The sequence below is a fragment of the Syzygium oleosum genome, unplaced genomic scaffold (genome assembly GCF_021117445.2).
Source record: "Syzygium oleosum isolate NSW1041296 unplaced genomic scaffold, Sole_v2.1 Sole_v2.57, whole genome shotgun sequence".
In the NCBI taxonomy this organism is placed as follows: Eukaryota; Viridiplantae; Streptophyta; class Magnoliopsida; order Myrtales; family Myrtaceae; genus Syzygium; species Syzygium oleosum.
The window spans coordinates 1-22,678 of NW_026607541.1; the positions used below are offsets into that span (position 1 = coordinate 1).

Genomic DNA, 22,678 nt, shown 5'->3' on the forward strand with positions numbered 1-22,678 from the left:
CAATTTAGTCATCCCAGATAATTTTTACTGGAAATCATTAACGTGATAGTGTGCTATGTAAGACGGTTGCAAATGATTGGATCGTCTGTGATTTCTGGCGAAAATTGATCGGAAGGATTACATTGAAATTTTGCACAAAAGTTTAGAACTAATTAGCAAAATTGATAAGTTTATGATTGAATGGACATCCGCACAACAAATTTAGGACTGATTAGGTAATTTTCCCCTAAGATGAGCACACTACTCAATTAGTCATCATTGAATTTGCCCCAATCAGTCATAAAATTAGGCCCGATCTTAAGAATTTGTTCGTGCATTTTTGCATTCACCAATTCATACAAAAATATATGAATTAATAAATAAAGGTTAGCGATTATTATCGTTTACCTCTTTTTGCATTCTCTCATTTATTTTTTACTCCTCCAGTTATCTTATTTGATATGTTAATTATAATGTTTTTCTTCGCTAATATCTAACAATAGATTTTTGTCTCTTCTTTGTCCGCGCGCGCGTAAGGACACAATTATACTTACCAAGAAGGCTTGTTCATTACAAAATAGAGGTGGATATCATATTACACTAAAGACAAATAAAACCAGAAGAACACAATTTCTCTCACCTTTCACTACTCCGTCACTTACTTCCTACAATCATTTAATTTCTTAATTTCGATCTTTGCTTTTCATTTTTTTTATTGGAAATTACTTTGTATGAATATGTACAAAATCATATGCCCGTTGTTATTTAGTTTCTTATGTCGTAATTTACTGTTGTTTGATTTTGCACATCATTTGTTAATGTTGAATTATGTGCTCAAAATATCTATGACTAGATCCATGCATAGCACCAGTATAAACACAAGAATATATTATGAAAGCTGGGTAGAAATAGAATAGCCTTGTGACGTCGCATCACATTTCAAAATCCCGTGAGTTCTCATCTTTCATATGAATGAACATGATTGATCCATCGTACACATGCAGAGCTCATAATTAAAACTAAAAATCGTTAATTATGCCACTTCCTTTATAATTAATGTATTTTGAACAATCTTCCAATTTTTTTTTATGTAATTTGTTAATTTGACTGTAAGTTGATATAGGCGACAATAAAAGAAAAGCCAAAAGAGAATTTGAATTAAATTTTTATTTTTAAATTTACCAGTCCTTTAAGTGAAAAGAAAAATAAGAGTTTTCTATTTATTATTGACTAAGAGGCATCCAAGTTATGTAGTGCTGTTTCAAGTTATCAACTAACCCAACCATGTTATTAACATACTTATGTATTTCTAAATTACTCAAAAAATTGATATATTTCATGGTGCTTCCTTCAATTACGTTAATAACATTCACTGAATAATACAATTTAAACTAAATCTTTACTTTTCATTGTATTAAGTACACGTAGTTCTACATTTACATTATCATATTGGATTTACATCGTGAACATGCATAATAAATCCTAGAAAACAAATTGTTAAAATTCTTCATACGTATAAAACCACTGCATAACATCTTATTACTTGAAATTGAACATAATCTTAAGTTGATAGCCAATAGTTGAGGTGCAAATAACTTAACTGAAATCTTTCTTTTTGTTGCAAAAGTTAGTAGAACCCGCACACGAGCAAATTGCATGCATTCACGGTTGGAATTTGAAGATAGAATAATGTATTCAATTTTTGGAGAAGGAGACTATCACATATATCATATGAAAGTAAGATTTCAAGAGTGAAAAGGGTGGATTATATGTGATCCATGTATTTATCCTCGCGACAACGTACTTCAAAAATAAATTGATGATATATTTTGGGAACATAGAATGAAAGTCAACAAAGTAATGATCAACAGTAAAGCTTTTGTTGTTTGGTTGAATAATATAAACCAATCGGCATAAGGTTATAATGACTCTTGTGCGTTTTAGAGTGTGAGGGACCAGATTTATAAGTGGCTTAAAGTAAACTTTCAAACCTGTGTGATGCTTGGTCTTCAAAAAGTAATATAGTAAGAAGCAGTATTAAATCTGCTAGAAAATGATTTTAAAACGACACGAGCAAAATAGAAAGAGTTAATAATACACAATTTTAATAGCTCTTTTCTGAGCCTCATAATCACAAATGCAAACTTTTCATGAACAAAAGGCCGAAATCGGATGTAGCTTTTACCAAGAAAATGCTAACAGCATGTTGAGAATGGTCAAATATCTAAAGCAAAAGAGCAGAAACAATAATAATTAGGGACTACCATTAGAGAACATGAGATAGGCCAAAAGTAGACGCCATTGTTACCTTGCGTCGTAGGACTTTCATGGCGGCTTCGTTGTCCCATAGTCTGCTACAATGCCAAGGCTTCTTATCTACTGGACAGGCGATAGCTCTGCCTAAATCTCTTAGTTGATCATGCATTCTCAACTGATTCTGATCATCAATTTTTATTAACGAACGGTTAATCAATATTTGCAATCCGATTCTTGGGTAGAATTTGAGATCCTCCCATAAGAAGGTGGCAATTCTTTTGTCAGTTCCAATGAAAAAACATGCTATGTCTAGAAACATTTGTTGTTCCTCATATTCTAATGAATCGTAACTTATCTTCAACTTTTGTAGTACTGTCTTAATAGGCGCGTTCCTCAATTTCTTTAACATTTCTCCCCATATATCTTGATTTTCTTCTCCTTTGAGACGTGAACCTATAACCGTGAGAGCTAAGGGAAGCCCTCCAGTGGTGGCAACGATATCATGAGAAAGAGTCGCTAGTTCTTTTGGAGGTGGTTTGCCTTCAAATGCACATATGCTAAACAGATGCGAAGAGTCTTCCCTATTCATTTCTTTGAGTTCATACCTTTTATATTCGGACTTCAAGAGGGCCTTATCTCGACACGTAATGATGATCCTACTTCCCGACCCGAAACTACAACCTCCAATTAATTTATCAAGGTGGTCCGGATGATCCACATCATCAAGAAGAATAAGTACCTTCTTATTTTCACAACTTGATCGGATTTTTCCAATCCCTATATCAGAATCACGTACACTACTGGTAGGGCTTTTTGTTATATCTGAGATTAGTAGAGATTGGACATGCTTGATACTCTCGCGATTAATTGTTTCCCTAGTATCCTTGAGAAAGCTGCGCCACTCAAATTTGTCAAAAAGTTTGTTATAGATGATCGTAGCCAGAGTTGTCTTACCAATACCCCCTATCCCATGAATCCCAACAATTGGAGCGTCAGGACGAGCAATATCCATCAATTTCATAACCTCAGCCACACGATCCTCAATTCCAACCAAGTTCAGGGGAAGATGTGGTTGAAAATTATGTTGCTGCTCGCGCATTATTATTTCTAGGAGTTCCTTCACTAATTTCCCCTCATGCCTGTCCAACAAACAACAGATGAGAACTTATTAATGGCTCCACAAAACAAGGATTACGGATGATAAATTGAAAAATTCTTCTTCCGACAAGAATATATGAAAACAAGGTAAACTACGTACCCACTAGCAAATTTCTCTGATTCGAATACTCTAAAGTCAAGTACTTTTTTGAGCGCTTCCTTCCCTTGTCGCTTGACCTCTTTATCAAATCTATGCTTGCGGCGTCGGAAGGCATCTCCGAATTTTCCCAGCATGTTTCGCACATCATTACATTCCACCTTGTAAAGCACGGGCAGGACTTTTTGCTCTCCTCTTTCAACGCACTCCACTATTTGAATGAGCTCGCGGAGACACCATTGACTAGCAGCATAATTTTCCGAGATGACCGGGATTGAAATCTTAGAGTGGTTGATTGCACTGACAAGATTTGCAGCAACGTCCTCACCGAAGGGGAGGTCCTCATCATCTCTGAACGCGAAGTTTGGATGGAACCTCAGGCCCACATCTTTGAGTTTATGGTAGAGGTGATCGACGAAGCCATTGCGAGTATCGGGGCCTCTAAAGCTCAAGAATACATGGTAATTGTTTCCAATCACAGGAGTGGACGAAGCAGATGGGTCAGAATTCGCTCCGTACGCCAACGGCACGTGGATCTTCTCCGATGAGTCCGAAGAGGGAAGAAGAAGAGGCGATTCGCTCACGCGCTCGGGCTGTAAATCAGACCTTTCTTCGAGGACGTCAGGTCCTGGTCGCTTCGACATGGTCGGAGTCGAAGCAGCTTGGGTGAGTTCAGCTCGCTTGAGTTGTCGTGTCGAGGGATGGTCTTCCATTACAGCGCACGACTCTCTCTCTCTCTCTCTCTCTCTGTGAGACTCACAGAGGTGGATGAAGCAGGGGCTTTAGCGTGGGTGAGAACAGAGGAGAGGATGGCTCTGTTCGGCTGCTAGGGTTTGAGCTGTGGGTAGGAGGCGTCCCTGGTAAAGAGGCAAAAGTGAAAGCAGGAGGCGAGACCTCATTATTCGACGTTTATGGACATTTTATTATTCTCTCCAAATACGTTTGTGGTTTTATATTTCGTATACTCGGTTGTTGGAGTTTGCGTCGTGCGCACGCTTGTTCTTTTTTCTTTTTTTAATGCTAGGGGTGTCTATTATGCACGCGTGCTATGCACGCGCTTTTTAATTGAGTAAAAATAATTCCTTTCACAGCTTTCTGATTGATTCTTCCATTCGCTATTTTAAAGCATGATAATTATTTTATTTCTAGCCAAAAAATTTTTTCTTTCATAAACATATTTGAAACAAAAATTCGTTTTATAATGTAATTTCGTTCTTATATTTCTAGAACAAATTAATTTTCTCACTCTATATTTCTCCAAAAGAACATAATCGCTATATTGCCACTATAATTATATTACCGTGATCACAAGAAGTAATTATTCAAAATACATAGTTCAATTATAGTGGAAAAGTAATTATACACCCATTGAATGAAAGCCAAAAAATACATAGTTCAATTATAGTGGAAAAGTAGAAGGAAAAATTTTCAAAAAAAAAGTTAAGATAAACATCAGTCATAGTGAGTGTCACGTGTCAGTCATCCATTGAAAGTGTCTTGAAGAACTACTTTTACATTTATCTAATAAGATAGATTCGTTGTATTCATTTTAGGTCTATATATGAAACATATTTCATTTTATAATCTTAATTCATAGCTCCAAGAAACATATTTCATTTTATAATAAGATGTTATGCTCCATTTATTTGTGTCACATCTCGCATCACATCTATAGATGCTTTCTTTCCCCCCCCCCCCCCCCCCCCTTTCTCTTTCCCTTTATCCTTCCTTTTTCTTTAATTTATTTTCGTTATTTTTCCTTTTCTTTCCTACCGAAAGAACCCACTACTCCTTTCGTGCGAGGCCACAACGAGAGAGAGAGAGAGAGAGAGAGAGAGAGAGGGGGGGGGACGGTGGAGTTGTATCTCAATTAGACCGGAATGAAAAATGACCAAAACCACTTCATTCACAGTTAATTGAGTGAAGGACGATGAATGGTGATCTCGTGATTAGAGTCACAAGCAATGCATTGTGACAAGTAATTACACCCTACACTGCATCTATTGGAGGCTTTTTCTATCGTTGTATTATACAAATTGAAAAATCTGTCTTTCTATCTCATGAATCGAGGACACACACCTATCTCTCTCCCTTTCCTCTTTTACTTTTCTTCTACTTAATGTCCATGAACAGATGCAGTGAAACTCAGAGGCCTCTCTACTTCACTCACTAAACCTGCAGTCCCTCCGTCTCATCTTGAATTCAGAGTGCTTGAGTGAGCTGTAAAGAAACGCACATAATATATTATCTGAGTGCTCCCAAGGCACCTTTGTCACTTTCCTCATCCGTTCGTACCGCTCTTCTTTCCATGTCTGCAAAGTCACGAGCCTCTTCTTTTTGGCATCAATGTGAAACACGCTGATCTCCTCCAGCTGTTCAAAAGAAAAAAAAAGGGAAAAGAGGCTTAAACCACCCGAGAAAATCTGTACGTTCCCCGAATCGTCCGTCCGAAGTTTTGTCCGAGTAGCCTTAATACACTCTAATTCAAGTTCTGTGCAGAACCCGTAGAAATTGACAAGAGATAACGTAATCCTTATCTTCGACGAAAACAATTATCACAAATTGACATCTACTTGTCCAGGCTACTGACTATCTCTGCGCTGTCTTTATAGCGTCGCTGGTAAAGAGGGAGATGGGAAATCTTGAGACAAGGCAGGAAGATGAAGTAAATTTGTCATTTCATATATTTTATATGTCCGGATTGGGAATTTGAGATGCCTTCTTATAGTCTAAAAGCAAGGTGAAAAATAGGAAGAAAAAAGAACATAATAGCTATACCGACACTAATTATATTCATATGCCTCTTGAACTAAAATTAAAAATTAGTTCAATTACAGTGGAAAAGCAAAAGGAAAATTTTTCAAAAGAAAAGTAAGATAGATGTCACTCATGGAAAGTGCCATATATCAGCCACCATTGAAAGTATTTTGGAGAACCATTTTTGTTTATCTAATAAAATAGATCCACTATATCGATTTTAGATCTATATGTAAAACCTATTTCATTATATAAGTATAATTCATTGCTCTAACGAATTATGCTCTCTTTTTGTGTGCAAGCACGTCGACAATTTACTTGTATAATAATTTATGGACTTTAATAAATGAAAAAGATAGTAAATTTAACTGTTGGACGCATCATGTTCTCAGTTCTCTTTGATTTTTGGATTACCAAATGATGCCACCAATTTTGCGATTTTTAAATTGTGACAACTAACCATAATGCCCCGGACAAAGCAAATTCAATTCAGTCGACCATTCTAACCTCTCAAATGAAGAGGGAGTACAATAGAGACGACGATCACCATCCCATTACTAAAAAGCATAGATTCATCAATTAATTTTCTCATCCGCCCCACCTGCTACTCTTTCTTTCCGAGCCTCCAAGGCGCCATCAACCTCTCATTTTTTGGTGTCGGTCAATGTGAAACACACTGAGTTTGCCACCAGCTGTCCGGTGGCCTTCATTCCTCCGATTCAACACTTTCGCACTGCATATTATTCACATTGAATTATCCACCAGAAATCTTGTCTTCCACGGAAACATTTATTAGAAATCAACGTCGACCTGCCTAAAGGGAACTGCTTGGGACTTGGGAGAAATGCCATAAATGCTTTCCCAAGAAAATGAAAGATGAGGAGCTCCCGAAAGTCATACGTGAAAGCTAAAACAACATAATGTTTTACCGACCTTGAATTGCATCACGTAGCATCCGACCAACTATTTTTAAGGTTTACTGGAAAATCTCAGTTAATCCAACGAGAGTGCTTCGATCCTGAAGTGGTTAGCCTAAAAGCGATGTGCTCTGCCAATCTATGTCATCCCTACATCTGTTGAGTTTTGGACTTTAATAAAGAGTTCAATTACAGTGGAAAAGCAAAAGGAAAATTTTTCGAAAGAAGAAAAAAAATTGAATTGCTTTCATCTAAACCTTTTCAAGTGTCGGCACAATGCAAATATGTTTTTTTTTGGTCTGTACGCAAAGGTCCTTCCGTGGTCCCTAGACGACGAAAATGTGGACCGTGAAATGGTTCTGTTAACTACTTGGTCGACAAGTCCAGCTAGGAACATTCTAGGAAAATTACAATCCTTCACAGAGAAGTCATGAAGAAAAAGTTACTTCAAAGTAGCGAGCACCGAAATTTACCATTCATAAAAATTTACTAATGATAGAAGTCTCGTGGTCGCAAGCACTTGCAGAGAATTGCGATCTCATTCTCATAGATAAGAAAAAGCGGAAAAGTGAATTGATGAATTTTCAATATACGTTGAAAAAGAATACGTGAGCATATTTATAGGCTTTAGTATATGACTATGACTATTTAGGATAACATATTAATCAAGATATGCACAATCAAATAAAGATGTATACACAATGTTGAGACATATAAAGAATCAACATAATTATCATAATATCTATAACATAAAGAAATCCCTAATTATCTTTCACATCATATACGGAATTTATCTACTAGTAATAGATAGATCCGTCGCTAATACATGCACATGAGGAGAACAATGATTTCACTGGTGAAATTACTAACCATAAGAATCCCCAAGGGCCAAGGTATGAGCATTTCGAGGAAAATTACAATCTCATAGAAAAATTAGCAAAGATAGGACTTTTAAGTTATGAGAACTAACGAAAATTCTTTCAAAAAAAGTAGCTAAGACAGGTACATCCAATTTACAAACACTTGAAAAATATTATTGTCCTTATGAAAGATTTGCTACTAATAGGTATTGTTGAATATATGTGGCCGATTGTGGAGAATTGGACAATCGGGATCTTATGGACAATCTATAAGAAAGAAACATGTTGCAAGCTTTGCTGTTGGATGTAGAGGATTGTAAATATCAGCACAAGGCATTGCCTGAACATGACAGGAATAAACTGTCATGAAACTACACCATTTAACGATTCTCGCGCCCTGTAAGTATTTTCTCTGCATTCTTTTATTAGAAAAGCATTATGTGATTTAAGGCGTTTGTTTTCAAAATTTTTGCTAGGAATTAAAATTTTCATTGCAAACAAAGCATTACAAAATTTCTTTTATTAACCTAATATTTTAATAATATATTCAAATATTTAAATATTTCTTTCTTTCTTTTTTATTTTTCTCCTCCTTTATGCTCTGCGCGACGGTAAAATAATTTTTATTAATAAATATTTTTTATTAAAAAGGATTTTTTCTTTTTTATATGGTAGAGGCCCCATTGCAGTAAAATATTTTTATTAATAATATATATTTTTTATTCATGACTGGTCCCGTGCCATGAGCCTTAAATATTTTTTTTATTAATAATATATTTTTTTGTTCAAAATTGAAAGCGAGAATATGCAACAAAATATTTTTTATTAATAATATTTCTTATTAACAATATATATTTTTTGTTCATGGCTGGTCGCAATTAATGGCCGGTTAAATATTTTTTATTAATAATATATATTTTTTGTTCATGGCCCGGGGGCCATGGTAATATATTCTTTTAGTAATAATATATATTTTTGTTCATGGCGCTTCGTCACTTCCATGGGTAAATAGTTCCATCGTCCTCTCCTTGTCCACGCTTGGACATTACTAATCTACATAGCCAATCGTGCAGAAGAAGAAAAAAATGGCTCCTTTGTTATATTATTCCCATCGCACCATCTACATTTTATTTGAGCTCTTGATCTTATGGTGGGAGCCATTTTTGTCAAAATATTCCTACCCCAATCAAAAATTAAACAACGAATTTCTACTCCCAACGTGTTTTCTTCCACAAAAGAAAATTGTTCAAATATTTCCATGAACTCCTGCACAGCCAACACCACTGAACCCCTTCTGTTGGTATTTTCTCTGAACACTTATAGAAAAACATTTGTGATCTACTTTCCCATTACAATGCTCTCTCTCTCTCTCTCTCTCTCTCTCTCTCTCTCTCTCTCTACTATTATGGAAAGTTTTGAGCAGGAAATGATTACTTGACTGTCCCCTGCGCCAAGTCTTCGGCGTCGCTGGCAAAGAGCAAGACGGGAAAGCAGAAGGCAAAGGCAGGATATGTTCAGATTGGCAAATCTAGAGGTGTCTTCTAAGAAATTGTGCTTCTCTGTTTCGGGTGCCAGCGCGTCGTCAATTCGCTTTTAATTAATTTATGGACTTTAATACATGGTGAAAGATATTTAATTTAATTGTCTGACGCTCATGTTCTTACTTCTCTTCTTTGAATTTCGGCCCAAAAGATGTTAGTACTATCGGTTTTGCGAGTTTTTAATTTGGACAACTAATCATAATGTCCTGTACGTGGCAAATTCAATTTCAATCGAACATTCCAACTTCCCAAACGATGGAGACGACAATCACCGCCACATTACTAACAAGCATTAATTCTTCAGTGTTTAATTTTTTCACCGCCCCATCCCAACCCAACCACTCTTTCTTTCCGGAGATCACTTAAGGCCATGGCCCAACCTCTTCTTTTTGGTGTCTGTCAATGTGCTAAACACACTGAGTTTGCCACCAGCTGTCCCCGTGGCCTTCGTTCCTAAAAAATTCAAAGTCTTCGCGCTGAATTATCTACCGGAAATCTCGTCTTCCACGGAAACATTTATTAGAAATCAACGTCGACCTTCCTGGAAGTTATAACAATTGTGGTGACATAACATAAATACCCTCCCATGGGAAAAGTGGAGATGTGCAGTTTCCAAATGAAGTCATACGCGAAAGATTAATGACCCGAAAATGAAGGCAGTCAAAGCCTCGGGAAAGCTAAAGGTTCCTAAAAGTTTTAAGGACCGCGTCTTTCGAAACTTGTGAGCTTCGGGCTTGTGGTCGAACGCGTGAATGTTTGTTCGATGAATTTCGCTTACGCATTTCTTTGATAAAGATACCATAAACGCCATAATTTTCGTACCGTTATATTCACTGAAGTGTCACAATATATTTTTCGACAACTTGACCGTATAATGCTCACGGTGAGGTGCTATAACTTTTTTTCCGACCGGTTAGGGGCATTTTAGTCCAAATCTTCTTCTTTTTAGATTTCTCTCTTTTTTTCCTTTTCTTTACTTTTTCTTTTCTCTTCGTCGAATTTTCCATGCTTGGGTGAACATCTTACAAAATGGGCCACCTCGCAGCGGATCGATTGGAACCTTATAATGACCAGCCTCGGCGAAAAAAGCTTATAATACTCGAGCCTGAATATCGCACAAAAATTATGACATTTTTAGTGTTTTATCCCTGCATTCCCCTCGTGGGGCTGTAAGTGGGTAATAGTTTCCAAACAAGCAACAAGATTGGTGCTCGAACATGGATGAGTATGAGGAAAGCCTAGGAGAAAAAGAAGCTGAGAAAGCTTCACAAACAAAGAGGAAAAAAGCGAAAGCTGAAAATACCCTCGTCCGTCGAGCGCTCATTCGTATGAGCTTTGTTCGCTTTATCATCTGATTTTCGACGTGCGCTCTTTTAGTTGTTCTTGACAAAATTGTACGCGCCGTTTGTGTTCGCATGAGCAAAAGAACGCCCAAACGCTAGATCACCTTTCCTTTTTTTTTTTTATTTACTTCCCCAATAACTTCTCTTCCTTTTTTTTTTTTTTGCAATTTCTACTTCGAGATGCAAATCGATCGGAGGGAAAAATATAGGCAAATTTATAAATAAATAAATAAATAGTCGAGGATTTAGCTGCAGCTGGGGCCCACCGCTGTGGAGTGAAAGACTTTTCGTTTGCCGACTTCATTGGAACGAGATGATGGGTGGGGCCCACCGCTTTGGAGGGCGAAAAGCCAAATGTCCACATTCGAGTCTTTTCACCCATCAACACCTGTAGCTAATGCCTGTCATTACTCGAAACGTCGTAATTTTGGTGGAACTTTTACTCGATCTAATTAATGTAGCGAAAATTGCTCGAAAAGTCCTAAATTTATTATATTTTTATCAATTTAATTATAAATATTTTAATTTATCAATTAAATATTAAATATTTTCGTTTTTTGCTAATTGAGTATATTCGATCAATTTTAACTAGAAATTGCTGCCTTACCAATCTCGAGCAAGGGCTGCAACCCTTGCCAGCCCCCAAAAAGGGCTTCACGACCATTGCCCAATGAGCAGCCGTCGCCTATGGTTGGTAAGGGTCGGCCAGCCCTTACTTGTGACAAACAAGGGTTGATCGACAACCTTCGTCGAATTTTATAGAGAAAAAGGAGAGGAATGAATGAAAAGAGAAAAATAAAAAAATAAAAGCTAAAAATAAAATTTACAAAATGAAGGATGTGGAGCTCTTGACGTGGACGTGAAGCTAAGGTTCCTAAAGTTTAGGATTTTGTCTTGCAAATTTCTAAAGCTATTGATAACTTACTATTGCGTTTGTTGGCCTTATTTGTAAATTACTGTCAGCATACCTAACCAATTACATCGTTTTACCATATAACAAGACCGAGTTATGTTTTTTCCCAACTTGCTAAGAGTAATAGGTAAATTACGTAATTTCTCACTTTCAGCAATACGTTAAATTTTCCCATATTTCAAATCCCCAATGAATTTAGTTGTTTCCTAAATATTTGTACATAACAAGTTTAATTCAGCCAATCATTCGAACTTCCCAATTGGATCGGGGATTCGATACAAACGACAATCACCATCGCATTACCGAAAACTATTCATCAATTATTTTCTCATCTGTCCCTATCACTCTTTCTTTCCGAGTCTCCCAGGGCATCGTGAACCTCTTCTTTCTAGAGTCAATGTGAAACGCGCATGTTGCAAGTCCCCAAAGAAAAAGGGAAAAAGCTTAAAGCACCGACACGATCAGTACGTTACCAGGAACGTGCGCGTGAAGTATTTGTCCTCTAATTGAACCGTGCAACTGAGGCACCATTGGATCTAGAAATCAACGTCTATAGGCTACTGTGTAGCAGTAGTGAGTCTAACGGTAGGGACCTATTTGGAAGACACAACGAACTTTCACAAGAAAATGAAGGATGAGGAGCTCTTGACGTGTTCGTGAAGCTAAGGTTCCCAAAGTTTAGGATTTTGTCTTTCAAAATTTGCGGGCTTCAATCTTCATGGCTGAACGTGTGAATCTTTTGTTCAGGAATTTTGACTACACATTTCAAAAAATCTTGTTCCAAAAGCAAAGGTTCCTAAAGCAGTAGATTGGTGCCTATAAATAGGGCATCTGAAAGCTTCAGAATGCAAAGCTTCACAAGTTAAAAAAAAAAAGAGAGAGTTGGCTCATCCGTCCTTGAAGGAAAGAAATGTTCTTACTTCTTTGCTTTAACTTTTGGCTCGACTGTTCTAAGTAATATTGACTTTTTGCAATTTTCTAATGATAAACGGTTTTAATTTTGGGATGTTCCGCTTGTTTATAATTTTTCTTGAGCCAAAAGTGCAATCTTTGAAAGGAAGCAAGTAACGCAAAATATGACATGATCTAAAATTGAAGGAAAAAAAGAGAACGAAAAGCAAGGCGACTTAGGTGGCCACATGTCTGCACCTTAGAGGCTCCCTCTCCATGCACCATCAATAATTGATGAGTTACAAATATAGACATCATCCATATTTAATTTTAGTTAAGTTTGCATATTGGGATTTCTATAAGTTGAACACCGATCAAAGATATAGTTGGAGGTAATTTTTTCCAACTAAGTATGGAGGAAAAAGTGACATCGCTTAACAATGAGGAAAATCACTTCAAATTAGATACATAATGATGACACTCTTAGGTTCCATGCATTTGGAAGAAGAATGTGAGATCTCATTCTAACATTTTAGGAAATGTTTCATTCCACCCTTCATAAATTTGAAGTTGGTGCATCTTAAATCTCAAACTTCAAAAAGCCGCATCTCCATTCCATCTAACCCAAACTTGTATAATACCGCTAACCTTTTTCCATTAACATGTACTGTGCACGTCTTTAAGGGATGAATAAGTTACATATTTTATATAATCTAAAATGCTTTTGCTGAATGATATACACCCTTTATAAAAAGATAAATTCTTAATATGGCGAGCATCAATTGTTTAATTGGTGATGGATTACCCATAATGATGAAATGTCATTTTGTTGCATTCGCATCACATCTCGCGTCACATTCATAGTGAATTACAAATATATCTTCACGCTAAGTTAAAGGAATACCTTGTTGGCTTTTTTAGCTTTGAAATAAACATATTTACTAAATGAATAGTTCATCTCCTTTCGAATGCTCTCTTTTCCATTTCCCCCCTTTTCTCCTTTCTTTTCCTTTAATTTATTTTCATTAAATATCCTTTTCTTTCCTACCGAAAGAACCTTCGTCCTCCTTTCGGGCGTGGCCAGAGAGAGAGAGAGAGAGAGAGAGAGAGAGAGAGAGAGAGAGAGAGAGAGAGAGAGAGAGAGAGAGAGAGAGAGAGAGAGAGAAGTGAGTGTGGATTTTCTCGAAGAAATTTTTTTTTTTTAAAAAGGTTGTGTTTGGGTGTGAAAGAACAACGACAAGAAGAAAATTGAAGAGAAAAAAACAGAGGAAAATTACCCCATATCTACACCTTACAAGTCTCAATTACATATGAATGAAAAATGACCAAAACCTCATCATTCACAGTTAATTTGGTGGAGGATGATGAGTCATAAGCAATGCCTCGCAACATGTAATTACACCCTACGCTGCATCGGTTGGTGGCCTTTTTCTATCATTATACTTCGCAAATGGAAAAATCGGTCTTTCTATCATAATTATTGGGGACCTTTGTCACTTTCATCATCTGTTCGTAACGCTCTTCTTTTTCCAGTCTGCAAAGCCACAGACTTCTTTTTGGCGTCAATGCGAAACATGCTGGTTACCTCCAACTGTTCAAAAGAAAAAAAGAAAAGAGATTTAAAGCGTCCGCATCAATCATTATGTTCACCGAAATTGTCCACATGAAGTTTTGCTCGGGTAGCCTTTATTCACTATTATTCAAGTCCCGGGCAGCGCGCGCGTCATCGGATTGAGAAATTGACAAGAGATTCCAAAGTTCTTGTCTTCGACGAAAATAATTAAAGAGAATCAATGTCTACTTGTCGAGGCTACCGTGTAGGAAATAGTAAGGGTAATAGTAGGGAGCTATTTGGGAGACGTATAGCAGATAGATGCTTTCGCAAGAAAATGAAGAGGAGGAGCTATTGAAGTCATCCGTGAAAGCTTAGGTTCTTTCAAAGTTCGCGGGCTCCGAACTGAGGAGAAAAAGAAAGAGTTGGCTCATCCGTGCGGGAAAGAAATAAAAGAGTTCGCTCCAAGTGTTTCTCTGTGTCATGTGAGAAAAAAAATTGTAATAGTAAGAGTAAGCTTTCGTTAATCATAAATTATGTAGGTGATAATTGTGCGACAAATATTTGTGTGTGTGTGTGTTGTACTCATAATGTATTTTCAGATAAGTATGTCCCGAGTCGAGTTGCTCATTATAATTTTCTCGTGTTGCCACTACCCGTGCTTCGCCAACAACAATGAATGATAAATGAAATCTAGTTTCAGAATGAATTTCCCTCCAAGTTACCTCCAAATGATTTTTGAACCAAACCATTAATGACCTATTGTTTTTTAAATTAAAAATTTGAAGACATGGCATGATTTTTGCAATGCTCGTAGCTCAAAGATAGGCAAGTGGGAACAAGACACGTATGGGTAGGTAGGATCACATGCATCATACCAATTGCCATGGACGTCATACTCGTGAATGTATTTCCTATTTTAAACCAATTATGAAAAAATCGTCCAATCAATCCTAAACTTATTATATGAGTGTCAATTTAATCTTAAATTTTATAACTTCGCCAATTTAGTTCTAAATCTTTGTGTAATATTTTAATGTAATCCTTGTGACTAATTTTTGGCGGAAATTACTGACGTAACAATGTACAATGTAAGATTGCCCAAAATAACTAGATCGCCATATCAGTAATTCTCGACGGAAATTGACTGAAAAGACTGCATTGATACTTCGTGCAAAAATTTTAAATTCAATTGATAAAATTGTTATATTCTATCGAGATTGTTTTCGGAAGTGACGCGTGATGCAATAATAGCGATAGGGTACTAATGCTGAAATTACTGAAGCCTTCGTGAGATTTGCCCTTCGGAGTCATTGCGAAAATGCGGAATGCATTTGTACGGATGAGCCGACACGCACTGTCCATGAAAGCCCGGTTTGTGGCTGGCATGGATGGAGTACAAACACGAGTTGGAAAAGCAATGTAAGGCGAGAATTATTGGAGAGAGTGACGAGGGGGGGATCCACTTTGCTTTGTCTACATCATGGCTTGACCATCATTACGCGTTTTGTGGACCATCTCTTGAGGTCTTTTCCCGATTGGGGCCAAGGCATGTGAAGTTGTGAACCTTCAAGGAACCTATCCACATAGTGACTCTTTGGGGGGCTTGTGTGCGCTACCTTGGTCAGGTGCCTTGACTAGAAGAACTTCACATACATTTTTGGGCCTCAACTGCTATATTCTTACGCTTAAATGAACATAACATAAAATCAGAACATGATTTTTCCGGACGAAATAAACTTTGATTGATATTCCGCGCTTGGTTAAGTTTGACACGTAAATCTAATCAAGGAATCCAAAATGGCCGGGGAATCTTGTGAAGAAAATGTAGCAGTTGATCAAAAAGATACTCATGATTTGCCATGAAAAGAATTGTTAAGGGACCAAGATAGCTACACTTAATGGATTTCCTGAAGAGAACAACATATGGGTTAGTCGAAGCAATTGTTCTTCCAGTGGAGCATCCTCATGGATAATATGAAATGGGAAGAATTTGCGAAAGGTAATAAACAGAGCCAAATAAATTTCAAACGGAGGAAGCGAATCATTCCTCAAAAGAAGTGCTTTGAGAAAATTATAACTCATATTTGGTTGTGATAGCGCTTATATACGACTTCATTAACACTTTGCCAGTGTCATCAAAACCCCAAATTTCATCAATCAAGTACTAATATCTCTGCGATATGCAATTTAGAATAACAAAAAAAGAAACCACACGCCCACCCACACACACATACACACACATGTCTCAAGAAAATATGGTAGAAGGAAAGCACTTAAAATAAACAAAAAAAAGGAATACGACGATTGCGTATACATATTAGAGTGTATCGTTCTAGACTAGATGTTCATGTCATGAATGAACAATACATGCTGAGTGGTAATACTCGATATAGTGATAATATAAAAGTTGAGTTCTCAGATAATTGTAGCTATAATTTAATGTCTATGCTTTTCATTTTGTCTATATGACATTTATTTGGAGTGAAGACCTATTGTGACCACGTAGAGGTGAGTTTTTTTTGCAATTTCTACTTCAAGGCGAGCGGAAAGTACAGTGGTTTCCTTGTCCACAAGGATTTAATCATGCGATTCTTTGATGACACCAGTCATTCTCATGGCTTTCCCACATGATTAATCAATATAATACTTGACTTGGAGGAATCGTCTCTCTCTCTTGGACTCTTCTCTTGATAGGTAGTGAGTATTTTTTAGCTGATTTCAAAAGTATAAATACTCCGATACCGTGCTATGTTAGAAATTTCACATATTTTACTATTTGGTTGTGCTATCACGATAGAAATAATAGAACGTCTTCCTTAGATTTGCATGCAATCACTTGGATGGATGGGTATATATTTTTTTTTGATGGGTAGTCGAGCTCTTTCTTTTTCATCGATTTTAAAAAAGGATGCATTGATGGTTGCAATTACAAAGCTTGATTTTCTATGAGTTTAAGTCATTCCTAGAAAATCTCAATTTCTCCAATGACAACGTTCAATTAATCCTAAAGAGGTAAGCTCAATGTGGCGTGCTCTGCTAATCTCTACCTCCCCTTGCATTTCTATTGAGAAATGCAACTCTTTGCATATTTAGTCTTTTGTGAAAACCCAAGCAGTCTCTTTAATTATAATAGTTACCAATGGCAGCATTGTTTCTTACACGAAAGAATAGTTTCGCAAAGCAAAGGACGTAGTAGAAAATGCGAACCCCAATTCCACTAGTGCATGCTGTGATGCTTGCTCTTCTCTAGAAAGAACTCAATTTTTTTTTTCATCTTCTTGTGTGTAACGTGATGAAAGATTGTCCATTAATGTGGGGCTTTTTCGGTGGTTGATCAACTTCTACTGAACATGAGAAAAATTATTATTGGAAATGACATGGTGCCTGCACTGCTGAGATATGGCAAGTAGTGTGGGCTTCCGCACAACAGATAGATGTTCCGGATCGAGACCCTGCGATGGCCACGATGATTGCTGCATGAAGCACGATGCCCACGTTCAAGTTTTCAGCCCAAAATGAAAACTAAAAATTAAAAATTAAAGAAAAGAACTTGAAAACCCAAACTGAAGTTCTAAGGGGCCTTATGGTTAATGATAAATTTTTTTAGTTTTTGTTTTCAATGTAAAGGAAAAATTTTCATTTCCGGTTTTTTGTTCCCTTGAACATATGTTTGGCTTGTAGAAATAAGAACTTCAAATAGGAATGTAAATTTAACCCTGTTCGCCGTGTCTTTGCAATCTATCATTATGCACCTTTTCCACCAAAATTTTACCTATTGAGTTGAAATTCGTGGATATCCTCTCTCGATGGGAAGAGCTCATATCCTCCCCCGATGGTGGTGGTTTTCACCCAAAAAACCCTCATGTTCTTCACTCAATCCAGCAGTCATTTCATCTAGTCTCTACCAAGATGCAAATCTCCTGTTTCCTTTTCAACTATGACCCTTTACCCAAAATCCCTACCTACCCCATTTGCCTCCCTGAGCACTGCATTGTCCTTGCACAACATTTTGCCATTACGAAATACTGGGATACAACCCTGAGAATGAATTTGAGGTGATGTGTTTTCTCAAATGGCAATCTCCTCCGGAATCGTGGTGTTGATTTTTACAACTTTGTGATGGAAGTACTTTTAATGTACGTTGCTAATGGGAAAGTGTGTGCAATAACAAGGTAGATGGTCGTTAAATTATCGAGTAAAAAATACTCCTTTAGAACGAGATTTGAAGAGTGTTATGCACGTTAAATGTCGATTTTAAAATATGTTCGGCAGTGTGTATAAAATGGGTAACAAATTTATTATTTTACTTGTACTCTTGGGAAAAGTGTCAGAAAAATCATAAGTCTATTGTATTGATGCCAATTTAGTCCTAAACTTATTGTATTGATACCAATTTAGTTCTAAACCATTTGATATAGTGTTAATTTAGTACTTCTAATTAATTTTGGTCGGATATTCCTATCGTAGACGTCGGCCGGCCTCGTGGCATTGCCGATCTTGACGATGGATAATTTTTAATAATATTTTAATTTTTCTTAGATTTTTAATTGTTTTTTATAAATTTTCTTTTCTTTTTTTCTTTTTTCCTCCTTTTGTCGGTGACCGGCCACCAGTCATAGGCAATAGCCGGGCGGGCTGGCCTCGCCTGGGAGAGGGTCACCATCGCCGCCCTGGCGTTGCCTCGAGAACTTTAGCCATTACCTTTAAGTCTGAAAATGAAATGAACAGAATCCTCGAGGCAAGGCCTTGGTCTTTCTCTAGCAATCCTTTGGTGCTTCGATCATGGACATTGACTACTTTGCGGTACAGTTACGATTACACACATTACGATTTATCATCCCCGGCGTGTCCCTTGTTGCTGCGCCCCGCACCTTCCTTCTGCAATGCAGGTGGGGACGCTCCCAAACCCTCCTCCAAAACCACCCTGCAACCTTCCCCCTTCGTCCGCTCTCCCTTCCTCCACCGCCGCCGCCGCCGCCTCCGCAACCACGTCCCCCACGACGGGCTTCTCCTCCCGCCCTAGCTCGTTGTCCGCCGGCACAGCTACGGTCGCCGCCGCCGCACGCCGCCTCACGCCGCCTCCGCGTCCTGGTCGCGATCGCGCACCCTGCGTCGGCTGGTCCCCGTCGGTTGACTCCTTGCGCGGCTGGGCCCTTGCGCGCGCCACTACGGCGTACTGGCATCGTTCATTGTCCAATCATCATCCCCCAAATCGAGAAGGAAAGAAGACAAGCCACCCCCCGCCCCAAAAAAAAGAAAAGAAAAGAAAACAACAGAATCAGCCAAGGGGTCACCGATCTGGAGTCACCGGTCTCCAGCTGACGATCAAGGCTACCCTCACGCTCAACCGAAGCGCGCCGAACGAAACGGCAACGAGCCGGAGCGGAGGAACGGAGGAAGAAGAAGCAGGAGAAAACCGCCGCGATTCAGCTGAGCCCGAGTGCCGCGGGAGCCGCGTCGAGAACTGCGGGAGCGGCGGACGGACGGACGGACGCGATCGGAGCTGGGGGTGAATCTAGGATCGGCGGCCGATGGTTGAGCTTCTCTCGAGAATGTCCGAACACTCGAGCGAGAGAAAGAGAGAGAAAGATAGAGCTAGAGAGAGAGAGGGGCAGAAGTGTAAAAACGACGGGACAAATTATTTTGCTTCCTTTTTTTTTTTTGGCGACCCTAGGTTAAACGATTCATGGAAACGAGGAAATTCTCGCGCGGAGCGACGTGGGCCGTACAAATCAGAACACGGACGGCCGTTGGCGCTCCACGTGTGAATAGGTTCGTATTTTCTGTTATGGAAATTGAAAAAGAGGTCGTCGCATTTTTTGCTTTTTGTCTTTTTTAATTTCTATTTTTATTTTTTATTTCCCGTTTTGCCCTGTGGTTCCAGATCGGGAGATGAATCGTGACAGAACCGGGGCGGGGTTTAATAATGCGCGGCTGCGAAGCGGGGGCCGGGATGGGGCGTGGGGCGGCGCACGGTTGTTACAGTGAGGAGCGAATCTGGACCGTTCGATCTAGGAAGGGAGGGCGCGATATTATTCTTTTTTTTTGTTACTTTTTTGGTTTTGTTTTCCCCGTCGCGCGGGGAGCGACGACTTTGCGCGGCTGCGAGGGAGGGACGACTCTTGACGTCTGCGTTGACTTCTGTGTGTTGATCAGACAACAAATTTGGTGCGACGAAAAGCAAAGGAAAAGGATCCAAGCAGAAAAAAAAGGTATTGAACAAAGGGAAAGCTCCGAGCACAGCCCAATTACAGAGAACTAACCGACACAAAAAGTGAAAATACCGTGATTGCTAATGCCCCCTTTTCAGTCGTTGAAATAGAAGTAAAAGCTTTTCTGACCAAAAAAAAGAAATAGAAGAAGTAAAAGCTTTAAGGCATTCACCGGTATCGGACTTGCATTTACCACTTTTCACTTTTCAGTCAACTAAAAAATTTCAGAACGTACCACACCAAATTTATTAAAACATCTGCCGGCATGCAGTACGAATTGTCCTTTAGAAATCCTCCATATCTCATAGAATGAGCATACACACATGTTGAGATTCCTCTCCACCAATAAGTGTATGCCCGAAAAAAACACAAGCATAAAGAGAGCAAAATTTAGCCGATGAGTACGAGCAAAATTTAACTGATCAATGGAGTACCAACCAATTCCCGATGCCCATTTTGAAAGACTCGAACTTTTTGTAGGAATACGGTCCAAAGCTATCAAACCTCCATCTAACAAGTCACGCAGCGTCTCCACCTTTGAATGGGCCATGGTTGGGTTGGTGGTCGGAGCTTTCTTCATGGTTGCAGAGTTGCCGTCCGGTCAAACGAAAGACACAATTGAAACAACTTTTGAATTGGGGCGAAGGCTTTGCGTGAGCTGGAGTTTTTCCTTTTAATTTCTTTCAAAATCCTTTGGCTTTCAACCCTCATCGCCGCCGTCACTCTTTTTGTTGGATGATTGTTGCTGTTGAAGATGGAGCAATCGGAGCTCCTTCTGGCAGATGAGAAGCACCATTCTCTTGTCCTCGAGCCCTCTTCCGCTCATTCTCGAGCTTGGCTGGGTTCCATCAACAAATCTTCAATTCACAAATGCCTCCAAAGATCACGCCACCTAAACCATTGGTTTCCATCAACATAAATAAAAAACAAAAGACAAACTTTTATCTTCAGTTCACTCCTATGAATCTTCCTTCCCTCTCAGAAATGAATCTCCTATTCTCGATTTTGCCAATAAAGACACTTTTTTTTACCCCCAATAAGGCCAAATGCCCACATACAGAACCAGACCTTTTTTCTAATGTAATGAAAAAACAGAGATATTCCCACAGAGCCCAACAGATAAAAGAACATGCCCGAGTCTGCGAAACCTCAAGAAAGAAACCCCGAAATGCAACACCGAGAACCTGGAAAGCCTTGTCCATGGAGTGCAAGATTCCTTTTTTCTTTTTTTCTTTTTTTAAACTCAGTTCAGGATATACAGCAAGCATAGCAACTGGTTTTGAGGAGGGAGGTTTTCTGGTGGGAGCTAACAGAAAAAACTGCCCATGTTTTTAAGGAGAAGTCACGCCCATCTTCGGAAGCCAAAACACACGAGAAAAAAAAGGAAGAGAGAAGACTCAGATGAGATGGAGAGAGAGAGAGTAAATGTGGGACCCATGGACGACACGCGGCATCCACTGAATGGGCTGGCCCATGATTACGTGGAGAGGCCGGGCCTGCACCAATATTTTCTCGCGAGGCGCCTGCCAATTTTTGTGGGCACGCATGCACATGGAGAGAAAAATGGACGCGGGGGAGACGTGCGCGTGGGCCCTTCAGATTTCCTCTTTCTTTGTCTTCAATAAGTGTAACTACGCGCTGCGGATTTGTCCCACTCCATTTAATAGGCCAAATCTTGGTCTTCTTGTACCATGGATTTAATTATGCAATACACGCTTGGTCGATAACCATATCAACTGTCGACATAAACTCATCAACGTTCCTATTGCCAATTATGGGGACCAATTCTTCCTCGAGATCTTTAATTTCGACTAGATTGTGGCATTTTGCAGCTCTTAAAAATTTCAGATGTATCAACTGTGAAAAGTTCGGTCTTATAAGGGACTGACATCTATCAAAAACAACTCCTTCAAGTTTTTCAATTTGTCAAGGCCTTCAACTTGTAATAGATCATCAATCACTGGTGAAGCATCTAACTCAAAATCATGCAATTCCAAGCATCTCAAAGACTATAGGTGTTCTTTAGAAATCCTTTGTAACTCGTGGAACGAGCAGACACACACGTGTTGTGATTCCTCTCCACCAATAAATGTATGCCCAAAAAAAAAGAAAGCATAAAGAGAGCAAAATTTAGCCGATGAGTACAAGCAGAATTTAACTGATCAATGAAGTACCAACTAATTCCCGATGCTCATTTTG

At 38.6% G+C, this 22,678-nt stretch overlaps 1 protein-coding gene across 1 annotated transcript; it reads right to left on the bottom strand.

Annotated features, from left to right (window-relative positions):
• Nucleotides 1–1,736: 1,736 nt before the first annotated feature.
• On the bottom strand, nucleotides 1,737–4,403 carry LOC115661368 (disease resistance protein L6-like). Its single transcript, XM_056307663.1, has 2 exons — nucleotides 3,494–4,403; nucleotides 1,737–3,374 (listed from the first exon to the last, which is right to left on the bottom strand). The coding sequence occupies exons 1-2, from the start codon at nucleotides 4,201–4,203 to the stop codon at nucleotides 2,246–2,248; spliced, it is 1,839 nt and encodes a 612-aa protein (XP_056163638.1). The 5' UTR covers nucleotides 4,204–4,403; the 3' UTR covers nucleotides 1,737–2,245.
• Between the last annotated feature and the right edge of the window lie 18,275 nt (nucleotides 4,404–22,678).

Bases quoted from the DNA above. Each gene is read 5' to 3' on its own strand.
- LOC115661368 (XM_056307663.1), bottom strand. From the start codon at position 4,203: ATGGAAGACCATCCCTCGACACGACAACTCAAGCGAGCTGAACTCACC. The intron at 3,375-3,493 runs GTACGTAGTTTA...TTTGTTGGACAG, and splicing joins TCAGAGAAATTTGCTAGTGG to GCATGAGGGGAAATTAGTGA.